General features: G+C 35.8%; 1 protein-coding gene across 1 annotated transcript in view; it reads right to left on the reverse strand.

Moving 5' to 3' along the window:
- Nucleotides 1-7,546: 7,546 nt before the first annotated feature.
- KLHL1 (kelch like family member 1) overlaps nucleotides 7,547-23,932 on the reverse strand; it is a 548,398-nt gene continuing 532,012 nt past the window's right edge. The window contains exons 10-11 of the mRNA XM_004012176.6: nucleotides 17,572-17,743; nucleotides 7,547-8,711 (exon numbers count right to left, since the gene is read on the reverse strand). Of these exons, the coding sequence (XP_004012225.1) occupies nucleotides 8,652-8,711; nucleotides 17,572-17,743 (232 nt within the window). The 3' untranslated portion in view covers nucleotides 7,547-8,651. The remainder of the gene's footprint in view (nucleotides 8,712-17,571; nucleotides 17,744-23,932) is intronic.

Genomic DNA, 23,932 nt, shown 5'->3' on the forward strand with positions numbered 1-23,932 from the left:
ATGTTAGGGCTTTCCAAATGGCACTAGTGGTAAAGAACCCACCTGCCAATCCAGGAGACATGAGAAACATGGGTTCACTTCCTGGGTCAAGAAGATTCACCAGAGGAGGGCATAGTAACCCACTCCAGTATATTGCATGGAGAATCCTATGGACCAAGGGGTCTGGTGGGCTACAGTCCATGGGTTGACAAAGAGTCAGACACAACTGAAGCAACTTAGGGAATGTGTGCACAAACATGCACACACCCCTTGTATGTTACCTTTTGCTTTTCCTTCATTGCTTTTAATATTTTTTTCTTTGAGTTTAATATGTGGTACTATCATTAATATGTGTTTTGTTGTTGCTCTTCTAGGGCTTATTCTGTATGGTCTCTGCTTTCTGACTTGGCTAGTTATTTTATTTCCTCTCCCCATGTTATGGAAGTTTTTGACTATGATCTTTTCAAATTTTCTTAAACCCTTTCTATTTCTCTTACTTTTCTGGGACCAGTATAATTTAAATGTTGATGCATTTAATATTGTACCAGAAGTCTTTGAGACTGTCCTCTATTCTTTACATCTTTCTTGTTTGTTCTGCTCTTCAGCAATTATTTCCACCATCCTATCTTTTAGCTCACTTATCTGTTCATCTGCCTCAGTTATCATGCAATTTATTTCTTCTAGAGTATTTTTAATTTCAGTTATTGTGTTGTTCATCTCTGTTTATTCTTTAGTTCTTTTAGTATGTGGTAGAGGTGGTAGTCACTCAGTCACGTCCAACTCTTTGGTACCCCATGGACTGTAGCCCACAAGTCTCTGTCCTTGGGATTCTCCAGGCAAGAATACTGGAGTGGGTTGCCATTTCCTTCTCCATAGGATCTAACCAACCCAGGGATCAAACCTATGTTTCTTGTGTCTCCTGCATTGCAGGGAGATTGCTTACCCACTTAGCCATGAGAGAAGCCATGTGGCACTAGTGGTAAAGAACTTGCTGGCCAATGCACAGACATAATGAGATGCAGGTTAAATCTCTGGGCCTGGAAGATCCCCTGGAGGAGGGCATAGTAATCCACTTCAGTAGTCTTGCCTCGAGAATCCTATGGACAGAGGAGCCTCAGATCCACAGGGTCGCAAAAAGGCAGACATGACTAGAGCAACTTAATTCTTCCAGGTGTTCATTAAGTGTTTTGTGCTTTTTTTTTTTCCATTTTATCTCTGCTATTCAGGATCATCTTTACTATCTTTACTATAAATTATTTTCCAATTGAGTTACCTATTTCTTATTCATTGTTTTGGTTTTGGAGGCTTTACCTTGCTTCTCTATCTGTTACATTTTTTTTTTCTCTCATTTCATTTTTTTTTTTTTTTGTTTGGATAGGTGGAATTGTGTTCTTGTATTACAGGTTTTTTGGCCTGAGGTTTCCAGCACTGGTGTTTGAATGTAATTGGTTAGAGCTGTCTCAGTGTTGAGATGTGGATCTCTGGGAGACCTCACTCCAATTAATATTCCCTGGGTCTGAGGTTAGTCCAGTGTTTCAAACTAAGTGCCCTCACCACAGGAGCTCAGCCCAGTCCCTGGCCCTTGAACTGAGATCCCACATGCCACACAGTATGACACAAAGAAAAATAGAGAATGAGAGAAAAGGAGAACAATAACAAAGAATAAAAAATAAAATAAATCTGGAAACTAACAGGTGTATTAGAAAAATAAGAAGATATATGAAAACACCATCAAAAGTAAAACATAATCCCAATAGCAAAGAACAAAAGTAAAGGAAAAACAAACAAAAAACCCAAAAAACAAACCCCCTCCAAAATAATGTCAGGAGAAGTGTTGCCTGTGAGCAGCAGGGCTTAGGTGGGGGCGTGGTCTAGGCTCAGGATCCATGATGCCAGAAAAGTGTCTGGGCAAAGGTCGTTCTGTGTGTGCAGGGGCAAATCCGAGCCTCAGCCTGACTCAGAGGGGCTCTGGAGTACCTCTGACTTTGGATGATGAGAAATCAAGCACAGGTTGCAGCTGAGGAAAGTCAGATGGCAAACCCAACACCCCAAAGGTTAAAGGTCTCTCCCAGTCCATCGGATTCTTCCTCTTCCCTGCTCCAATGGCACCAGGCTCCACACAGGCAAAGGGAGATCAGAGGGCATAGTTCCAGGCCTGGCACTCCAGCAGGCTCCGTTAGCCAAGTGGGTAGAGGAAACACCAGAGATGTTATTCCCAATCCTTCAAGCCTCAAGGGCCCCTCCTTCCCCACTGAGTCACCCTGAGGTAAATCTGCCACTCCAGGCATGTGAACACCCTCCTCCTGCCCAGCTGCCACTCAGATGTGCCAGCCTAAACCCATCTCCATTTCTCCCACTACTTTCTCCCCTGATATCCTACTGGTCACTCGGTGATCCTCCCATCAGCCTCGCTGTTGTGGTCCCTTCACCAGCATCTGGCAAATAGCCTAATTCTGGGGAGATGTGAACTCTGCGTCTTCTCTTCCGCCATCTTGGCTCCCAACACAAACACTTTAATAGTGCCCCTCAGTTTAATACAAAAGATGTTGATGCTGTGGGTTTTATTCATTATTTATATGAAAGTGAAAATTGTGCAGTCATGTCCAACTCTGCGACCCTATGGACTATACAGTCCACGAAATTATCCAAGCCAGAATACTGGAGTGGATAGCTGTTCCCTTCTCCAGTGGATCATCCCAACCCAGGGATCGAACTAAGGTCTTCCACATTGCAGACAGATTCCTTAGTAACTGAGACACCAGGAAAGCCCAAGAATACTGGAGTGGGTAGCCTATCCCTTCTCCACTGCATCTTCCAGACTCAGGAATCAAACCAGAGTCTCTTGCACTGTAGGTGGATTCCTAATCAACTGAACTAGTATACTAATTCTAAATATAATTTATTTTGAAAATACAAGTTTCTCAGTAGGCAAGGGAAGTGGTTTGCCTTTCTAAGTGTTAAAATGAAGACTGTAGGCCTAAAAAAGTGTTACTTGTGCTAAAGTCTGTGATACCAAACATAGATTTAATACTTAACCTAATTGGCATTTTGACTTTCAGAAATGTAATTTTAATCAAGCAGTTCAGAATTTCCTGATCATCACCAATGGAGTAATCTCTCAGGTAAGAGTTTCATCATTCCCAAGGGAAAGAAGAGGCAATCTGCCTAATAAAACCTATGATATTTCCTCCCCCTACCAAAGACGGCATTTTGGCCTAAACATAATTATTTCTTTTCTTTTGCCAATAGCTCCCTTGCCTTACATCCTTCCTATAAAGTGCTTCCATTTTGTATAACCCTCTCTGAGCTTTCCTTTAGTTCCTAAACGGGGTTCCACCCAGTTCACGAATCACTGAATGAAGTTAATTAGGTCTTCAAAATTTATTTGGCTTACTTTTGTTTCTTAACACAAGCAAGCTGATAGTTAGTTCCCAAGCAAACTTGCACTTATCATCTTAGGAGAACGAAGGTGAATAAGAATCGTAAGCCAAATTTGGCTCCTTGAGACCAGGAATTACTTCTGTCCTATCCAGTCTCAGTAAGACTAAAACAGATTATAAATGGTTATAAAAAACTGAACAGAGTATAATGGGCATAGAATGAACATATAATTTCTCTTGCATATATCTTCATTTTTAAAAATTGTAAGGTTTTGTAATTGGAATTCTCTGCTTATCATATACACATTTCACCTAGTTAACTTTTGCTGCTTGAGCTTGGAGGGAATCCAATGTATAGCACAATCCTCATCATTTAGTTTTTGAACCCACTGAAAAATTAGACAAAATGAAAGTAGATGAGAAAAAAATTACTTTTATTCCTAATAAAGTTTATCCTGGAGTACATGGATTTCATATGAGAACTAGACAGGATTACTGACTCCTTAGTTGGTACCTTCATTGAGAAAACAGATGGAAATAGAGTTTGCAGAGAAATAATGGCTGAAATTGGTGTTCAAATTTAACAAGTCACATTAGTGTTTTTTTTTTTTTGTTTGTTTGTTTGTTTTTGTTTTTTAAAGCAACTGCTGGGTAAAGTTAGGATGAACTATGTGACAAATGTTCAGTTCCTCTTACTTAAGAAGTAAATATTGTTTATTTTGAAAAAAAAAAAGTGTCTAATGAGTTGTGTCTGCTTGGCTACAGAAAAGGATGAGCTTTCTATCTTTGCCACCTCCTGGCATGTTATGTGTGATATGTATTACATTCTGGTTTTATGCTTATTAAATAATAAAGTTTTTTTTTCTAGTATTTTTGTTGCAAGGTTTTCTGGATTGGAGAAGTTTTTTGTTTATTTATTTTCCCACCACTATCACTAATCTATTGCAATACTACTGGTTCACTATCATTTAGAGGAATAATGAACAGTGAAAAAGACCAAGAGTGTTAGAAAAAAAATCATATAGCAGTGTAATAGGAAACAAGTATTCTTTTACCATCAAAGTCTTAAGGATTTAGAGATATCACATTCATAAAATAAAGTGAGATGATCATCACCTGTGTGAATGAAAAATTGTCAGTCAACATCTTCTTTGACAAGGATGAAGCCCCTTGCCACTGCAGTCACTGAACTTAAAAATCACTCTGAAATATATTTAGGGCAGTGATCATGAATGAGGCATTCTGTGCTTTGGGAAAACCTGACAAAACAGGTCTTTACATAGTTAGATATTTTCAGAAGATTTTCTGAGCCTTTTTTAAAAAATCTTCTCATATCTAAAAGCAATACAATCATTAACAAAGCTTATCATTTTAAGTTAAAGACAAAAGAAGATACTGGAGTTGGAGAAGCCACTAGTGGGAGCAGTAAAATCACAATAATTAGGGTAAGGTGGCTAATCAGATTTGCTTTTTCCATTGTTAAAGTCTCTAGATATTTAGTCATCATCCTCTTCCTGTACAGAGAGTGAGATGCCCTTACAAATGGAATTTCTCATGTAAATACAAATGTCTCTAACAGTATGTCTACCTAGTTTTCAGAGATTTTCCTGTGTCTGCTGTTTCTTAAAAAATAGCCAGTTCAAGATAATCCTTATGTCCAAATACCCCAAAAAAGGTGTTTTGGGGATAGCAAATTGTTTCCCTTCTTGCCAAAAAGATGAAATTTGATTCTTATTTCTGTTGTTACTTCTATTGCTACTTTCATGTCTTTTAAAATACTAAAACCACTATGCATAGTTTTTTAAAGTGACATGGATATGTTAAGAGTTCCCAAAAGCCTCAAAATCTTAAAAATTTTATAGCAACATTTCAATCTAGAAATATGACTAGATATTTCAACATTATGTTTTAGCCTCTATTTAAATGTAATTTTTTAAAGTTATTGTTGTATTATAGATTTTAGCAGATTACTTAAATATTTTATTTTCTAAATAGATTTTTTTGTTTTCTTCAAGCAATACACAAAATAATTAATAATTTAACCTCCTTAGACATTCTCAGCTGATTTCAATAATGCTTCTAGTCTTATTTGGTCTTTGTTGCAGTATCTACCCAGGAGAAACTTACAAATATTATTTTTTATTACATTCAAACTGTAAATTTGTGTTATATTGGGTTTTAATGTGTGACATTAAAAATTCCAGTACTACTATGTATGGACGCTTGAATGTGATTGCATATTTTATAAATAATTTTGAACTATAGTTAACCCTTGAACAACATGGATTCTAACTGCATGGGTTAACTTATATATGGATATTTTTTCAATAAATACAGTACTACACAGTCTGAAGTTGATGGGACCTACAAATGCAAATCATGACTATGGGTCTTAAGCATCTACAAACTATGATACACAGGGGAGGTCCTTGGCCAGTGCCCCATGGATATGGAGGGACAATTGTATATTATGTATTCCTAGTATCATTAATAATAATCATTAACATTGAAAATATTTGCAGATTACACAGAGACTTCCTGGTGGTCCAGTGGTTAAGACTATGCACTTCCACTGCAGGGTTTGCAATTTTAATCCCTCATCTGCAGAAATAAGATGCCACATGATATGTGGTGGACCAGGAAAATTAAAAAAAGAAAAGAAAACTACTAAATTTGAAGATTAAATAGAGCTACTTATAGAAATAAGTTATGCTTCAGAGACATCAATATTATAAAAAGCCTGAACAGTATATTAGAAAAACTAGCAATGTTGATAGTCTATTCTATTAACATGCTTCTTTTCTTTAGGTATACCGTATTAGTTAAACAGCCAAATAGTAAGTCCTGTCTTTAGCAGAAATTTCACCCCAAAGTGGGGTCCTTAACATAGCTGAATTACCAGTTGACAAAGTTAAGTTTCAAGAATCCTGGATTGGAGTCATGGCAGGGTAGATGAGTACATCCTGAAACTCATTTAGCATGTAACTTTGGTGGACAATACATTTTTTAGTAAATGACACAATAATATCCATTCTTCTTATCTCATATAAGCTTTGAGTTTATTATCCAAACTGCTCTTCAATGTCCTTGACTGGTAAATTTGGTGTGCACACTCATAGTATGAAATGCAAGCAGCAGCAAGCTAATATGTTTCACATATTGAAAATATTTGGTTGGATACAGCAAATTTGTTTGGTGGAATATATCTCTTTGGGGAAAAAATCATTTGTAAAAACATTGATAAATGTATTAACCAAGTTTTAAATATGACTGCCACAAACTTTTAATGGTTGAAAAATAGATATACACCATTTCACTTTCCCCTCTATTATTTAACATTTCAAGTATAAGCTGTCCACTCCAGTTAGCTGATATTATCCACATATTCTACGTATTGAAGAGAAAGTGAAAGTGAAGTCGCTCAGTCATATCCAACTCTTTGCAACCCTGTGGACTGTAGCCCATCAGGCTGCTCGTCCATGGGATTCTCCAGGCAAGGATACTGGAGTGGGTTGCCATTTCCTTCTCCAGGGGATCTTCCCAACCCAGGGATCAAACCCGGGTCTCCTGCATTGCAGGCAGACGCTTTAACCTCTGAACTACCAGGGAAACTGCACAATTTGAAATGGCTAAGATATGCATTTCATGCTATATATCTTTTAACTACAATTAAAAAATCACTGATACTTCCTTAACATCATGTATTATAATTGTTATTTTTTTGTATGTCCGATAACATTTGATCACATATACATATTGGAAAACATTGGATTTCCTAATATTTCCTTTACACAAACTATCAATATTTTCTTGGTTTCTATGTTTCTAGTATTTTTCCTCTACCCAACAATAAAACTAAATTACATGTTTTACACTGACTCAAAATGAGGGACTTCCTATTGATAGTTCTTGCACGATTATCAGCATTTTCATTATGGGATATGAATTTTCTAAGCATTATTGCTAAATGTCTCAAAAACATCAATAAAGATTGCACTTTGTGTCAGCATAGTATTTAGGAAGAAATAAGCTTATTTTGATGAAAACATATACTCCTTGATTTATGAAATGTCAAGGAACAAAACTTGCCTATTTTTGCAGAATAACTTGTCAAGTTTTTACTGTGTTCTGAATTAAAATTTATTGAAGAAAGGTACACTGATAAAAGCAAATTTTCTATTATTTATTAATTATATTTAACATTTACTTGGATCTATTGAAGACATTGTATAACATTTCCACTATATGCTTTAAACAATTACAAACATTTGGCATAAAATAATGTGCTTATCAATGTAGCAAGTTTGAAAAGTAGGGAATGAGGGTCTGAAGTCTGCCCTCCTTCTGACAATGGCCATTAACACTGCAAATGAATGTATCATAGATTTCTCCCTCAAAATTCTAAGATGTTTTATGAACAAAATTCTAAAGGACTTCAACATGCAATGGATATATATATATATATGTGTGTATATATATATATATATGTATATATATATATACATATATATATAAACATTCAGAATAACTGGTTTCCATGCTTACACTGAACTCATCATAAGGCAAAAGCCTTTAATTTTATTGATTCTCAGTGTGATCAAAAAGCAAAGCAATATGGGAAGCTTAATGAAAACAATCCTTTGTGTTTGCCAACTTCAAATTGCTAATTCAGTTGCAATAAAATTCAACTATCCTCCTGGATGATATATGCAGCTTTGATTTGTTTTCTGAGTGCAAGAGGCAAGCATGAATCTGTTTCTTTAATTGTCTTCATAGTTTAGGAAAATTAGGAAAAAGCATGTTTGTTTAATAAAGCATCATTCCACCTCCTGGTATGACCACATCTGATTAAAAATTAGGGCAGAATCAATGACATACTGTCAGATGAAATATCATGTCTTCTACTCTTGGCAACCTCTGGAATATCATCAAAGATTATAAAACATTGAATGAGCTTTAGTCATGAAATTATCCATGTCACAAATCTTTCTCTGTCCTTTTAACTGACCAAGAAAAACGAGCCTTTGGTAACTCTAGTTATTGTATGCCTCAATACAAAACAAATTACCAATAACCATTCCTGAACTAACATAGGACCAGATAGTGTTCCCACAGCGGTTTGATGTTCTCTTATTTCCCATAATTCTGTTTCATCTTCTACCTCTTTTGATCTCAGTAGGTAAATCTACCAAAATCTTTTTTCTTGAAGAATTTTCATCTCCAAAAGTTCTCATTCCTGCCCTCTGATATAAAAATAACCACTCCAGCAAATAAAATCTCTCCAAAAATATGTCAAGGTTGCTTGATGACTACTACACAGGCACCGGCTCTCCCAATATTCAAGGAAGCCATCTGTTGAAAAAAATGAAATATGATTTAAGAAATATTTTATTGTTATGGAAAATATACAGATTATAACGTACTTAAATCATTCATTCATATCCATGAAAATCATTAATAAATATGATTATCATTTCCCAATGTATCTGCAAGCAATACAATAAACATGGAAACAATGAAAATGGCATGTATATAAAATAATATGAATATTGAAGTATTTAAAATCTATACTTATTTGTGGAATTTTTGATAAAAGTAATAAATTCTTTCATGATATTTAGTGAAGTGAAGCTTCTATAGGAAAGTTTTCAGCAAAGATTTTTTCTGGAGCTTGCCTGGACACATTTTTGATGAAATTTCAAATTGATAGCTTGGAGTATGTTTTAGATGAAATAGCTGCTTCACTATTCAAGTCACTGGAAAGCCATTTCCAAAGATATTATACTGAATAAAATGTGCTATTAATTCATTCTAAAGAGAGGCATTTAATGATGTGATTTCAATATGCTGTCATCATTAGAACATAATTATAATTGCTACAGGGCTTATTTTAAAATCCATATTATGAGTGTTATTGATGAGATTGAGATTTTTTAAAAATAATCCTGAATATGAAATTGGCTAGAAATATATTGAAAGCAATGATTTTAAAGAATTTGTAATGAAAATTTATTTCATGGAGGTAAGCTAAGAATTTAATAATTTGAACTGTTTAGATCAATGATTTTTAGATACAGTTTTCTAAGACTAATTCATTTACATAAGAATATCAGGTAGACTAGAAATTATAGGATATTATTTCAAACTGAAGATAAAATGAATCAAGTGTAGCAAATGAAGTAGCTGAGAGCAAAATAACTTCAGATCACACACACTATCTTATTGATTGAGAAAGGACACTATCTCACCCTCTACATATGAAAATTACCACCATTATCTAATTACACATTATTTCTTTTAATTGTGCTTATTGTCACCTGCCATCTTTCTATAGATTAAAACAAGTAGAAAATTTTCTCATATCATTTTTATACTTTTCATTTAATACAATATCTTCTTTTAAAAGGTTACTGTTATGTCTCTTGTGTTTTTCACATATATTTGCTCAAAGTGAAAGGCAAAAAGGAGCATGTGATATATTGATAGCATATTGTGTATTAAGAATAATTTTTGTTGATCACCACAGTCACTTTTATAATCCCATCATATGTTGTCATCCCTATATTACAGTGAATGGACTATGAAATGATATAAATCTGGTAACATTTAGGTCTACAATTTGCAATATTTCTGACTTCAAATTGCACGCTTTCCATTGTCTCTTTTTTAGTTTCCAAAGATTTTCAAGTATTGTTTCATGTCAGAGCCATCTAAAGAGCTTTTACAAAATATAAGTACTCAAGGCATACCATTCAATAGCAATGACATGAGTTCTGAGCAGTATTTTTGAAGAGTTCCCAGATGCTCTCTATTTTCATCCAGCGCTGAAAAGTACTATGCCTAGTTCCAGATGAAGTATACCTCTATCTACTTTTGCATCTATGTCTCTATACATGCTTATATTTGCATGTAAAAATGAATCGCTGCTTCCTCCATCCTCCCCTCCACTGCCCCAAGTTTACTCTTCTTTCTGTTATTTCTTTTATCCTTCTACTCAGTTGCTCAAGACACGAACCTAGAGCATATCTACAGCCTTTAGTTTCATTTCCCTCAACCTGACAGCTGAATAACATCAAGTCTTATAATTATCTCTCCTACCAACTGAATTATACCATTCCTACTATCTTCAACTAGTTCAGATTACAATTTCACCTTGAATGTGAAAGGGGAGTAGAATAACCCACTCCAGGATATGCCACTTTGGCACGTTGATTATTTCTAATTAAAGATACTTGAGTGATACTTCATGCAGAAGGGGCACTGTGACCTTCCTTTGACCCCTTAAAGCAGGAGATAAATGTTTCATGTGAAATGGTACCCTCTCTCTACTAGGAGTGTAAAAAGCATCCTTACCACCAGACATAAGGAATTTAGGGCCAAGAAGGCTGTGTCAGAAAACCTTGTAACTTCTTCATTAATTTACTACCTAATCCCAAACCACTTTGTCTTCTAAATTCTTTATGTATTTATTGTTTTTTTGTCTAAAACAGTATAAGAACTTCCTGCTTTGGCCACTTTTTTGAGTCCATATGGGGTTTCTATATGCCCAAAATTAAATTTTTGTTTTTCTGTTAATTTGTCTTATGTCAATTTAATTGTTAGATTAGAAAAAAAAAAAAAACCTAGAAGAAGGAAAAATTCCCACCCATGCAGTGAATTAGTGAAGTATATCCTAATAAATTTCTGATCTTGCTTTCCCCTAATTATATTTCCTATCCTATGAAGTGCAATCATTTTAAAACACAATTCTGATTATGTACTTTCCCTGCCTAAAGTCCTTCATTAGCTATCGTTTTGGTTCATGGTAAAGTCAAGATTCTATAACATGGTTTCTTACCTTATGTCATAAAGACCCATTTTCTCTCTCCAAACTTATTCCTCATCACTTTATTTCTTGCTCAATGAAACATGCCATGTGTTCTGTTTCCCATGACTCTAAAAATTCTGTTTCTTAAACCAAACCACTCCCCATATTTTTATCTGTTTATTATTTATTTGAAATGCCACAGTCTATTTATATAATTTCTTTTTTTAGAAGATTTCAACTAACACAGCTTAGAGACTTCAATAGCATGTTAGAATATCATTCTCTCTTGAGTCTCAATGATGAGAAATCAAAGAGGACATATAATTGAAGAGGAAAAATGAGTATACTACCCAAAGCAATTTACAAATTCAATGCAATCCCGCTCGAATAGCCAAAGCAATCTTGCCTGACTTCAGGCTCTACTACAAAGCCACAGTCATCATGGTACCTACGGAGTAAAGACAATCTCTTTAACAAGTGGTGCTGGGAAAACTGGTCAACCACTTGTAAAAGAATGAAACTAGATCACTTTCTAACACCGCACACAAAAATAAACTCAAAATGGATTAAAGATCTAAATGTAAGACCAGAAACTATAAAACTCCTAGAGGAGAACATAGGCAAAACACTCTCTAAAATAAACAAATGGGATCTAATTAAAATTAAAAGCTTCTGCACAACAAAGGAAACTATAAGCAAGGTGAAAAGACAGCCTTGAATGGGAGAAAATAATAGCAAATGAAGCAACTGACAAACAACTAATCTCAAAAATATATAATTTCTTGAAAGAAGATTTCTCTACCTAACACACTTAAGTTCTAGCATAGTGTTAAATATTTCTCTTGTCTCAGCATTTATCATTCTATTTTAAGCATTTGATGTATTGTACATAAGTACATTTTAAATATTTGAGAGGTTTCCCTCTCTTCCCCTTGGTTCAGTTTTATCTTATTTAATACATATTTTGACAATCTGCCCTTTTCTCTCTCCAGCATTATACCTTTCAGTAAACTATGATAATCTAAAAAGTTTGGCATAGTATCAGTTATTAAACAGCAATCCAAGATGCAAATATCTTACCAGACTTCCCTGAAATTCATTCTAAATATCTTATAGATTGATTGTATGCAAATAAACTAAACCCATGTACACCAGAGTAAACTGAGCTGCAAAAATAATTCACAATTTATTCACTTAAGAAAGTTTCACACATCTCTTACCCATGCTAGCAACTATGCCAGTCTTTGGATATATGACTGTAAATGACATATTGTATTTGGTTTTCATAGCTGCAGGTAGATGCAGCATGAGAGCACTTATGACCATGTACCAAAGAAACACATGAAAGGATGATTTTACTCAGGCTAGAGGAAACAAAGTTAAAATTTTCTTTCTATGCTTTAAAGCACACATATTTTATTTCAAATCATATGCAAAAAAAATTAAGTGGCAAAATCAAGTTTATTTATTTATTTATTTATTTGGAAAATGAATACTTTTTATTAGAAATATATCTTTATAATGATACAGGCTGTATTAAAGGAGTTACAATGAAAAGTGACCCTGTTTATTTACCTCCGTACTTTATTTATTTATTTTTTTTAATTTTTTTTTTTAGTTTTTTATTTTTTAAATTTTAAAATCTTTAATTCTTACATGCGTTCCCAAACATGCCCCAGGTCAAGTTTATTTAAAACACAAATACACACACTCATGCTAGCATGTATGTGTGTCTTCTGTATGTAACAATGTAAGACATGTATCTGGCAAATGTTCCCTCATGTGTTTTCATTATTTCCAATTGTAGCTAGCTTGGGAAGTTTTTTAAATATACATTTTCATATATTTTAATATAATTTGCTTAATGCTTGGCCAGTTGATGGTGTCAATAACAAATGAAACAACTAATTGATTTTGTCCATCTGTGGAGTAAGTGAAGGGGAAGTGACAGGCAATACACAGCAAATATGAGAACTTTCTCTAGTATCCTGGAATCCTGAAAATTTTCCAAACTGATTTTGTGTGGGTTTCCTGATGGCCGCTTGAAAGTCTTTAAAATACAAAGAATGAAAAGATATGGTTGTAAAATCTTAATTTACAAATTTTAAAATTAATGTCTATTATATTAAAATAAATTTGTTCTAAAACATTTTAAATATCACTTTGCTATTTGTAAAATAGTAAATGATCCAAAAGAGTATAATAAAGCATAGATGAGGGAGAATGGCTGTTGGAAGTTTCTACCCATTAGTACTACATGCATTATTCTGACTTCAATTTTAGAGGAATGATAAGCATAATGGCTCATTACTATAAATATGTAATGAAAATATTATATCATTTATATGTTCATAAGCCTCCTTTATTTAATATTCATTTGTAAAAGTAGTTCATTTAAGATATGTAACATTGAATTTGTACTTCCTTAGCAAACCAAAAATAATTCATGCATTGCTCCCTTTATAAAACTAGGAACTTGGGAATGTAAGGAGTTAAAATATATCTTCTAAACTCTCAGTGCAATAATTATAGCTTTTTATATGTTTTCTTCTCCCTGAATAAGGAACACTACTTTTTCAGAATTAAAGTTAAACACAGAAAATCACAGAACGTAGTTCTCCAAATTTACACTGGTCTTTCCTCCATTCTACCTGTTTTCTTCCTCCTTTGTCAAATGCATCTATCTTCACTGAAATCAAAGAATTTCCCCTTAGGGAAGAGTGAGAGTCATAAGGCAGATACTTTAGCCTGACCATGATGACTTTGATTTTGTACTTCCAACTAAGTCTATTTAATATTGTAGTTGAACACATATCAAGAGAGAAGTTATATATCTTTAAAAGTAAGAATTTCTTTCAAACATTTACTTCAATCAATGTTCAAGTTCTTCATATAAATTTTAGCCAATCTCTTGTGATCAAAAATAAAGCCCTCTATACATTAAGGAATACAAAGAGACAAGGTTATTATTCTTCTTCAACTAAGTAAGACATTGGAATTTAAATGTACCCATTGGTGCAAAAACTGTTTGTTTGTTTGAACTGTTTCTTGATTTTAAGTTTTGATAAAGCAGAGAGATAAGAAATATTGAGAGATTTGGAAAGAAAAAAAAAAAAACGAGAGAAACAGTATTAAAGCAAGTCTGAAAACATACCCATTCCCTTCATCACAAGCAAGTCTATAGTAACTGTAAGCATAGGTATTTTCCACCTTACTTAAGGTGTCCTACCCTTATATTTCCCCAACCCAACACACATTCTCCAGATATTTGACTGGTTTGGAAGCTTCTCTGAACATGATCCTGAATCTCTAATTCCTTAACTGAAGGTTAACCTAGTTCAGTTCAGTTCAGTCGCTCAGTCGTGTCCGACTCTTTGTGACCCCTTGAATTGTAGCACGCCAGGCGTTCCTGTCCATCACCAACTCCCGGAGTTCACTCAGATTCATGTCCATCAAGTCAGTGATGCCATCCATCCATCTCATTCTCTGTCGTCCTCTTCTCCTCCTGCCTCCAATCCCTCCCAGCATCAGTCTTTTCTAATGAGTCAACTCTTCACATGGGGTGGCTAAAGTACTGGAGTTTCAGCTCAAGCATCATTCCTTCCAAAGAAATCCCAGGGCTGATCTCCGTCAGAATGGACTGGTTGGTTCTCCTTGCAGTCCAAACGGCTCTCAAGAGTCTTCTCCAACACCACAGTTTAAAAGCATCAATTCTTCGGTACTCAGCCTTCTTCACAGTCCAACTCTCACATCCATACATGACCACAGGAAAAACAATAGCCTTGACTAGATGGACCTTTGTTGGCAAAGTAATGTCTCTGCTTTTGAATATGCTGTCTAAGTTGGTCATAATTTTCTTTCCCAGGAGTAACCATCTTTTAATTCCATGGCTGCAGTCACCATCTGCAGTGATTTTTGAACCCCCTAAAATAAATTCTGACACTGTTTCCACTGTTTCCCCATCTGTTTCCCATGAAGTGATGGGACCATATGCCATGATCTTACTTTTCTGAATGTTGAGCTTTAAGCCAACTTTTTCACTCTTCTCTTTCACTTTCATCAAGAGGCTCATTAGTTACTCTTCACTTTTTGCCATAAGGGTGGTGTCATCTGCATATCTGAGGTTATTGATATTTCTTCCAGCAATCTTGATTCCAGTTTGTGCTTCTTCGAGCTCAGCATTTCTCACAATGTATTCTGCATATAAGTTAAATAAGCAGGGTGAGAATATACAGCTTTGATGGACTTCTTTTTCCTATTTGGAACCAGTCTGTTGTTCCATGTCCAGTTCTAACTGTTGCTTCCTGACCTGCACACAGATTTCTCAAGAGGCAGGTCAGGTGGTCTGGTATTCCTATCTCTTTCAGTATTTTCCATAGTTTCTTGTGTTCCACACAGTCAAAGGCTTTGGCATAGTCAGTAAAGCAGAAATAGATATTTTCCTGGCACTCTCTTGCTTTTTTGATGATCCAGCAGATGTTGGCCATTTGATCTCTGGTTCCTCTGCCTTTTTTGAAACCAGCTTGAACATCTGGAAGTCCATGGTACACGTATTGCTGAAGCCTGGCTTGGAGAATTCTGAGCATTACTTTACTAACATGTGAGATGAGTGCAACTGTGCCGTTGTTTGAGCATTCTTTGGCAATGCCTTTCTTTGGGTTTGGAATGAAAACTGACCTTTTCCAGTCCTGTGGCCACTGCTGAGTTTTCCAAATTTGCTGGCATTTTGAGTTCAGCACTTTCACAGCATCATCTTCCAGGATTTGAAATAGCTTAACTAGAATTCCACCGCCTCCACTAGCTTTGTTCATAGTGATGCTTTCTAAGATCCACTTCACATTCCAGGAAATCTGGCTCTAGGTGAGTGATCATACCATCATGATTATCTTGGTCGTGAAGATCTTTTTTGTAAAGTTCTTCTGTGTATGCTTGCCACCCCTTCTTCATATCTTCTGCTTCTGTTAGAGCCATATCATTTATGTCCTTTATCTAGCCCATCTTTGCACGAAATTTTCCCATGATATCTCTAATTTTCTTGAAGAGATCTCTAGTCTTTACCATTCTGTTGTTTTCCCCTATTTCTTTGCATTGATTGCTGTGTGTTTCTTATCTCTTCTTGCTATTCTTTGAACTCTGCATTCAGATGCTTATATCTTTCCTTTTCTCCTTTGCTTTTCACTTCTCTTCTTTTCACAGCTATTTGTAAGGCCTTCTGAGACAGCCATTTTGTCTGTTTGTATTTTTTTTTCCATGGGGATGGTCTTGATCCCTGTCTCCTGTACAATGTCACAAACCTCCATCCATTGTTCATCAGGCACTCTATCTATCAGATCTAGGCCCTTAAATCTATTTCTCACTTCCACTGTATAATCATAAAGGGTTTGATTTAGGTCATGCTTGAACGGTCTAGTGGTTTTCCCTATTTTCTTCAATTTAAGTCTGAATTTGGCAATAAGGAGTTCATGATCTGAGCCCCAGTCAGCTCCTGGTCTTGTTTTTGTTGCTGTATAGAGTTTCTCCATCTTTGGCTACAAAGAATATAATTAATCTGATTTTGACGTTGACCATCTGGTGGTGTCCATGTGTAGTCTTCTCTTGTGTTGTTGGAAGAGGGTGTTTGCTATGACCAGTGCATTTTCTTGGTAAAACTCTATTAGTCTTCACCCTGGTTCATTCCGTATTCCAAGGCCAAATTTACCTGTTACTCCAGGTGTTTCTTGACTTCCTACTTTTGCATTCCAGTCCCCTATAAGGTTAACCTAAGATCAGCCAATTATTTTTCTCCATCTTCTTGAACAAAGTGTTCATCTAGGAATGAATGTGTTATACAACAGACTATTTAGGCCTCTTTGCTATTTGTTCTGGGGGCCTTTTTGAACAAAGTTCTTTTGTTTAATGATTATGGTTGTGAAGAGTTTCATTTGGAGTTTCCAGCAGCACCATCCCATGGAATATTCTTTCTGCCATAGATAGCAAGGAACCTAACAAAGACAGTCAAGCAAAAAATGGGAAGCAGAAAGCTAATTTCTACAAGCTTCTATCCACTTGATTTTGTTATCTCTAAAACCAAGTATAGTTAAATTTTTGTGAACAAATATATTTCACTTTTATTTTTTGTTTCAGTTGATTAAAATTCAGTCCCTGTCCCTTGGTATGACTTAAAATGGAAATCCCACTGAAGCATAAATTTCACTTTCTAATATAAATTTTATTGAAGTATAGAATACACAATAGAAAAGTATACAAATATATATGATTTAATAAACTTTTTATAAAATGAACATGAACATAAACAAAAATCAGTCACTTTGAGTTCAGAGTATGTATACATCTCCTCCACAGGAAGCAAATGAAAAAAAAAATAATTTTTATATGTGAAGTAACTTATGCTTGCAACATTTTTACCTGGGTCCATTCATTAGTTTGTGGATCGTAGGATTCCATAGTGTTGAGGTACGTCTGGCCGTCATAGCCACCAACAGCATATAATCTGTCACCAAGGAGACAGACTCCAACAGCATCTCTGGGCATACTCAAAGGAGCCACCATAGTCCATGTGTCTGTTTTGGGATCATACCTAAAATAAAAGGATGATAGGATATAACATTCTAATCACATTCAACTTTGCTATTGGATATTAATGATGCACTTTCAAAACAAGCCATGGAAGGAAAACTTAGCTTTTTCCCTAAAGCTCAATTATTTGAACAGATGTTGAAGAGCCAATATCCACAAAGTTGGGCTTTATATTGTTTAAGGTATTTTAAAATATAGCTAAACTCTTAACTAAATGGATCCAGAGTCATTTCACAAAAATGAATATCATTATTTTTCCCAAGAAAGACAGATGAAAATAAATATTTTCTACAGTGGAATGAGGTTCTTTCAAGAGAGTACAAAAAAGTGATGATTATGAAACAGAAGTAATGGTTAAAAATCTGGGAGAATTATAAAATTATTCAGTTTTGAAATCTTCTTTAAACGAGGTATGAAAGTCTATCCTAAATTTGCTAGAAAAAAAGAAGATATTTGCACAAAAGATCACAAGTGCTAAAAAAAAAAAATCATGGACAGCTTTGAGAAAATTAGGTGTGCAGTGTGTTTAGGATCAAAGGTATAAGAAGAAGCATTGTTTAAAAGATGATATTTGATCAGCTAATAGATTACTTGATTCCCAGAGTATGAAAGTATTTCATGTTTCTTCAATAGAAAAATAGGAAAACTTGAAACTTGAGGAAACACAACATGAATAGAACTATGTTTCAGTGACAGTTATTTGGCATTCACTTGAGGGGAGCAATTGGTAAATCAAGAGATTGAAGCAGAGGGTTCAAGTTGTTATTTTTAATTTTAACCAAATATTCAATTTTCAGATAGTCTGATTCAGTTCAGTTCAGTCACTCAGTCGTGTCCAACTCTTTGTGACCCCACGAATTGCAGCATGCTAGGCCTTCCTGTCCATCACCAACTCCCGGAGACTCAGACTCACATCCATCTAGTCGGTGATGCCATCCAGCCATCTCATCCTCTGTCATCCCTTTTTCCTCCTGGTCCGAATCCTTCACAGCATCAGAGTCTTTTCCAATGAGTCAACTCTTTGCCTGAGGTGGCCAAAGTACTGGAGTTCCAACTTTAGCATCATTCCTTCCAATGAACCTCCAGGACTGATCTCCTTTAGAATGGACTGGTTGGACCTCCTTGCAGTCCAAGGGACTCTCAAGAGTCTTCTCCAACACCACAGTTCAAAAGCATCAGTTCTTGGGCGCTCACTTTTTTCACAGTCCAACTCTCACATCCATACATGACTACTGGAAAAACCATAGCCTTGACTAGATGGACCTTTGTTGCCAAAGTAATGTCTCTGCTTTTGAATATGCTATCTAGGTTGATCATAACTTTCCTTCCAAGGAGTAAGTATCTTTTAATTTCATGGCTACAATCACCATCTGCAGTGATTTTGGAGCCCCCCAAAAAAACCATCTGAAACTTTTTCCACTGTTTCCCCATGAAGTGATAGGACTTGATGCCATGATCTTCGTTTTCTGAATGTGGAGGTTTAAGCCAACTTTTTCACTCTCCTCTTTCACCTTCATCTAAAGGCTTTTTAGTTCCTCTTCACTTTCTGCTATAAGGGTGGTGTCATCTGCATATCTGAGGTTATTGATATTTCTCTAGGCAATCTTGCTTGCAGCTTGTGTTTCTTCCAGTCCAGTGTTTCTCATGATATACTCTGCATATATGTTAAATAAGCAGGGTGACAATATACAGCCTTGACGAACTCCTTTTTCTATTTGGAACCAGTCTGTTGTTCCATGTCCAGTTCTAACTGTTTCTTCCTGACCTGCACACAGATTTCTCAAGAGGCAGGTCAGGTGGTCTGTATTCTCATCTCTTTCAGAATTTTCCACAGTTTATTGTGATCCACACAGTCAAAGGCTTTGGCATAGTCAATAAAGCAGAAATAGATGTTTATCTGGAACTCTCTTGCTGTTTCCATGATCCAGTGGATGTTGGCAATTTGATCTCTGGTTCCTCTGCTTTTTGTAAAACCAGCTTGAACATCTGAAAGTTCGTGGTTCATGTATTGCTGAAGCATGGCTTGGAGAATTTTGAGCATTACTTTACTAGCATGTGAGATGAGTGCAATTGTGTGGTAGTTTGAGCGTTCTTTGGCATTGCCTTTCTTTGGGATGGTCTATTACCATACATTAAATACAAATATTTTATAGGTTAGGTGGTAAAACCACAAAGAATTCCTTGCTTAGTGTGCTTAGCTTCAGTTTAGAAGGAATGGTTAATCCACTTTTTTGCTTTTAACCTACAATTACAAGTTCATATAAAAAAACATCTAGTAAGAACCTAGTAGAGTAAGTAAATATAAAAGAAGATGGATGGAAGTTTTTTATTTTTTTATTTTTATTTTTTACAAAGCTATAATATATATACAAATATATTCCTAGTTTGTTTTTCTACTCCAGTCTTATTTTGAAATTTTCAAGCTACAGATCCCCAAAACAGACAAAAGAAATAGACAGGTGAAACAGACAAACAAAAAGCACAAAAAGAAAAACCTATAATTTATTGAAAATTAAAAAGTCTGTTACAAAATAAATGACTGGGAAGATCCCAAGAATCTAGACTTTGTATTTCACAGAGAATATTTCACCCAGGACATTACATATATTTACACACTATGGTTGGAGAAATTGTGACAGCCAGGGTAATATACGTGAAATGAGAGATTGATTGAAAGCCTGCAAAACCAGAACCACGTTAAAGCATAGGCTGTTAGGCAAATAACCAAAGTAATCTTACATGTTATACTTAATAAATGTAAAATGTCACAAATAGACACTGGCACACATAGACACAAACACAAATATGCAATCTATGCCAGCAAAATCTTTAAGGTATTTACATTTCTACCATGAGTATTTTGAAATATATAAACAAAAAACTGGATGAAAGAAAGGAGAAACACCAAGAGGAATCAAATTGGACAATACACAAAGTAAAACATTTTACAGATAACTTGACAATTTTTCAAGAAAAAAAGTAATAAAATTAACTAGAAAGAAGTAGCTGTTATAAATTAAATGTGGTTTTAAAATGTAATGAAATAAACTGAGTGAAACTTACTTGAATTCCAATTTACAGAACTATGAAAAGATGCTTAAGATATTTTGGAAATTTTAATTCTGGGTATCAGTTTTTAATAAGAGATTGTTTAAATTTTTATTAATTGCAATTAAGCTGAAAAAGTAAAGTTGTGATCATATTTCATTGTTTCTGGGATGAATTCAGAAATGCTTTGAGCTAAAATGATGTTTAAGAAGTACTTTAAAATACTTCAGGAAAAAATACTGTAAATGTGAAAGGATGAAGCAAAAATGGCAAATCAGTGATGGTGGTTGAAGCTGGATAAAGAGTGAATTTTTATCTTATTTATTTTTTTGCCAGGAAGTTTTTGTAGTGAAGATAACCTTAAAAGGAAGAAGTATAATACATCTTAATTTTAGTGAAATGTGAACATCTTTTATTCCTTCTCCATTAGAAGCTAGTCTGCCTTTTGCCACAATTGCTTCACTTAAATAGCTTTCTCTGAAGTCCTATTTCAGTCCCCATATGATTGGTATTCAGCTCTATAGGATTTTTTTTTCCAACTACTATCTACACAACAGACTTTGTTGATCACGTTGCAGAAAAGGGGAAAAACTGAGGCAAAATCTAACACTAATTGCACTAAAGAATAATAAATGCATTTTTGAAGTCTTCTGAAATTTTAAATAAAGCTCAAATAATGAAGATATTCTCATACACTAATACCACAGGAAAATTAAGAAAACACAAGTGTATCTTACAGGGCTTCCCTTGTGGCTCAGCTGGTAAAGAATTCACCTGCAATGAGGGAGACCTGGATTCAATCCCTGTGTTGGGAAAATTCATGGATTTGGACGAGAAGGGAAAGGCTACCAACTCCAGTGTTCTGGCCTAAAGAATTCCATGGCCTATACAGAGGGCTCAGACAAACCTTATGGGCACCAGGACCCAGAGACCCCACAGAGACTGAGACAGAACTGTGTTTGAGTATCTCCTGCAGAGGTACAGGTCAGCAGTGGACTGCTGCAGGGGTAGGGGCTCTGGGTGCAGTAGACCTGGATATGGCATAAACCCTTATGGAGGAGGTCGCCATTAACCCCACCATAGAGCCATCAGAACTTACACAAGACTGGGGAAACAGACTCTTGGAGGGCACACACAAAACCTTGAGTGCACCAGGACCCAGAAAGGACCCCACAAGAGACTGACCCAGACTTGCCCCTGAGTGTCCAGGAGTCTACAGTGGAGGCATGGGTTGGAGGAGTCCTGCTGCAAGGTTGGGGGCACTGAGTGCAGCAGTGCATGCATGGGACTTTTTGAAGGAGGTCACCATTATCTTCATTACCTCCACCATAGTTTGGCCTGAGGTCAAATAAGAGGGAGGGAACACAGCACAGCCCATCAACAGAAAATTGGATTAAAGACTTACTGAGCATGTCCCTGACCATGCTCAAGACCCAGTTTCCCTCTCAGTCAGTCTCTCCCTTCAGAAAGCTTCCATTGCCTCTTATCTTTCTCCATCAGAGAGCAGAGAGAATGAAAACCACAGTCACAGGATACTAACCAATGTGATCACATGGGCCATGGCCTTATTTAGCGCAATGTAGCTGTGAGCCAAGCCATATAGGACCACACAGGGCAGATGGGTTGTGGTGGAGAGTTCTGATAGGACTTAGTCGACTGGAGAAGGGAATGGCAAACCACTTCAGTATTCTTGCCTTGAGAACTCCATGAATGGTATGAAGAGGCAAAAAGATAGGACACTGAAAGATGAACTCCCCATGTCAGCAGGTGCCCCGCATGCTACTGGAGATCAGTTGAGAAATGACTCCAGAAAGAATGGACAGACAGAGCCAAGGCAGAGACAACACCCAGTTGTGGATGTGCCTGGTGATGGAAGTAAAATCCAATGCTATAAAAAACAATATTGCATAGGAACCTTGAGTGTTAGGTCCATGAATCAAGGCAAAGTGGAAGTGGTCAAATAGGAGATAGGAAGAGTGAACATACACATTTTAGGAATCAGTGAACTAAAATGGTGGAGAATGGATGAATTTAACTCAGATGACCATTAAATCTAATACTCTGGACAAGAATCCCCTGGAAGAAATGGAGTAGCCCTCATAGTCAAAAAAAGAGCCTGAAATACAGTACTTGGATGCAATCTCAAAAGCAAAAGATTGATCTCAATTTGTTTCCAAGGCAAACTATTCAATATCACAGTAATCCAACTCTATGCCTGAACACTAACTCTGAGGAAGCTGAAGTTGAATGGTTCTATGAAGACCTACAAGACCTTCTAGAATTAACATAGAAGAAAGATGTCCTTTTCATTGCAGGGGGCTGGAATGCAAAAGTGGTAAGTCAAGAAATACCTGGAGTAACAGGCAAATTTGGACTTGGAATATAGAAATGAATCAGGACAAAAGCTAACAGATTTTTTTCAAGAAAACACACTGGTCATTGCAAACACCCTTTTCCATCAACACGAGAAAACTCTACACGTGGACATCACCAGATGGTCTATATCAAAGTCAGATTGATTATATTCTTCACATCCAAAGGTGGAGAAGCTCTATAGAGCCAGCAAAAGCAAGAGCAGGAGCTGACTGTGGCTCAGACCATGAATTCCTTGTTGCCAAATTGAAATTTAAATTGAAGAAAATAGGGAAAACCGCTAGACCATTCAGGTATGACCTAAATCAAAACCCTTATGATTATACAGTGGAATGACAAATCCTAAAAGGTGATGCTGTGAAAGTGTTGCACTCAAATGCCAGTAAATTTGGAAAACTCAGCAGTGGCCACAGGACTGGAAAAGGTCAGTTTTCATTTCAATCCCAAAGAAAGGCAATGCCAAAGAATGCTCAAACTACCACACAATTGCACTCCTCTCACCCACTAGCAAAGTAATGCTTAAAATTCTCCAAGCCAGGCTTCAACAGTATGTGAACTGTAAAGTTCCGAACGTTCAAGCTGATTTTAGGAAAGGCAGAGGAACCAGAGACCAAATTGTCAACATCCATTGGATCATCAAAAAAGTGAGAGAGGTTCAGAAACATCTACTTCTGCTTTACTGACTGTACAAAAGCCTTTGACTGGGTGGATCATGACAAACTGTAGAAAATTCTTCATGAGATGGGAATATCAGACCACCTGACCTGCC

Source organism: Ovis aries, chromosome 10, assembly GCF_016772045.2.
Source record: "Ovis aries strain OAR_USU_Benz2616 breed Rambouillet chromosome 10, ARS-UI_Ramb_v3.0, whole genome shotgun sequence".
NCBI classification, from domain to species: Eukaryota; Metazoa; Chordata; class Mammalia; order Artiodactyla; family Bovidae; genus Ovis; species Ovis aries.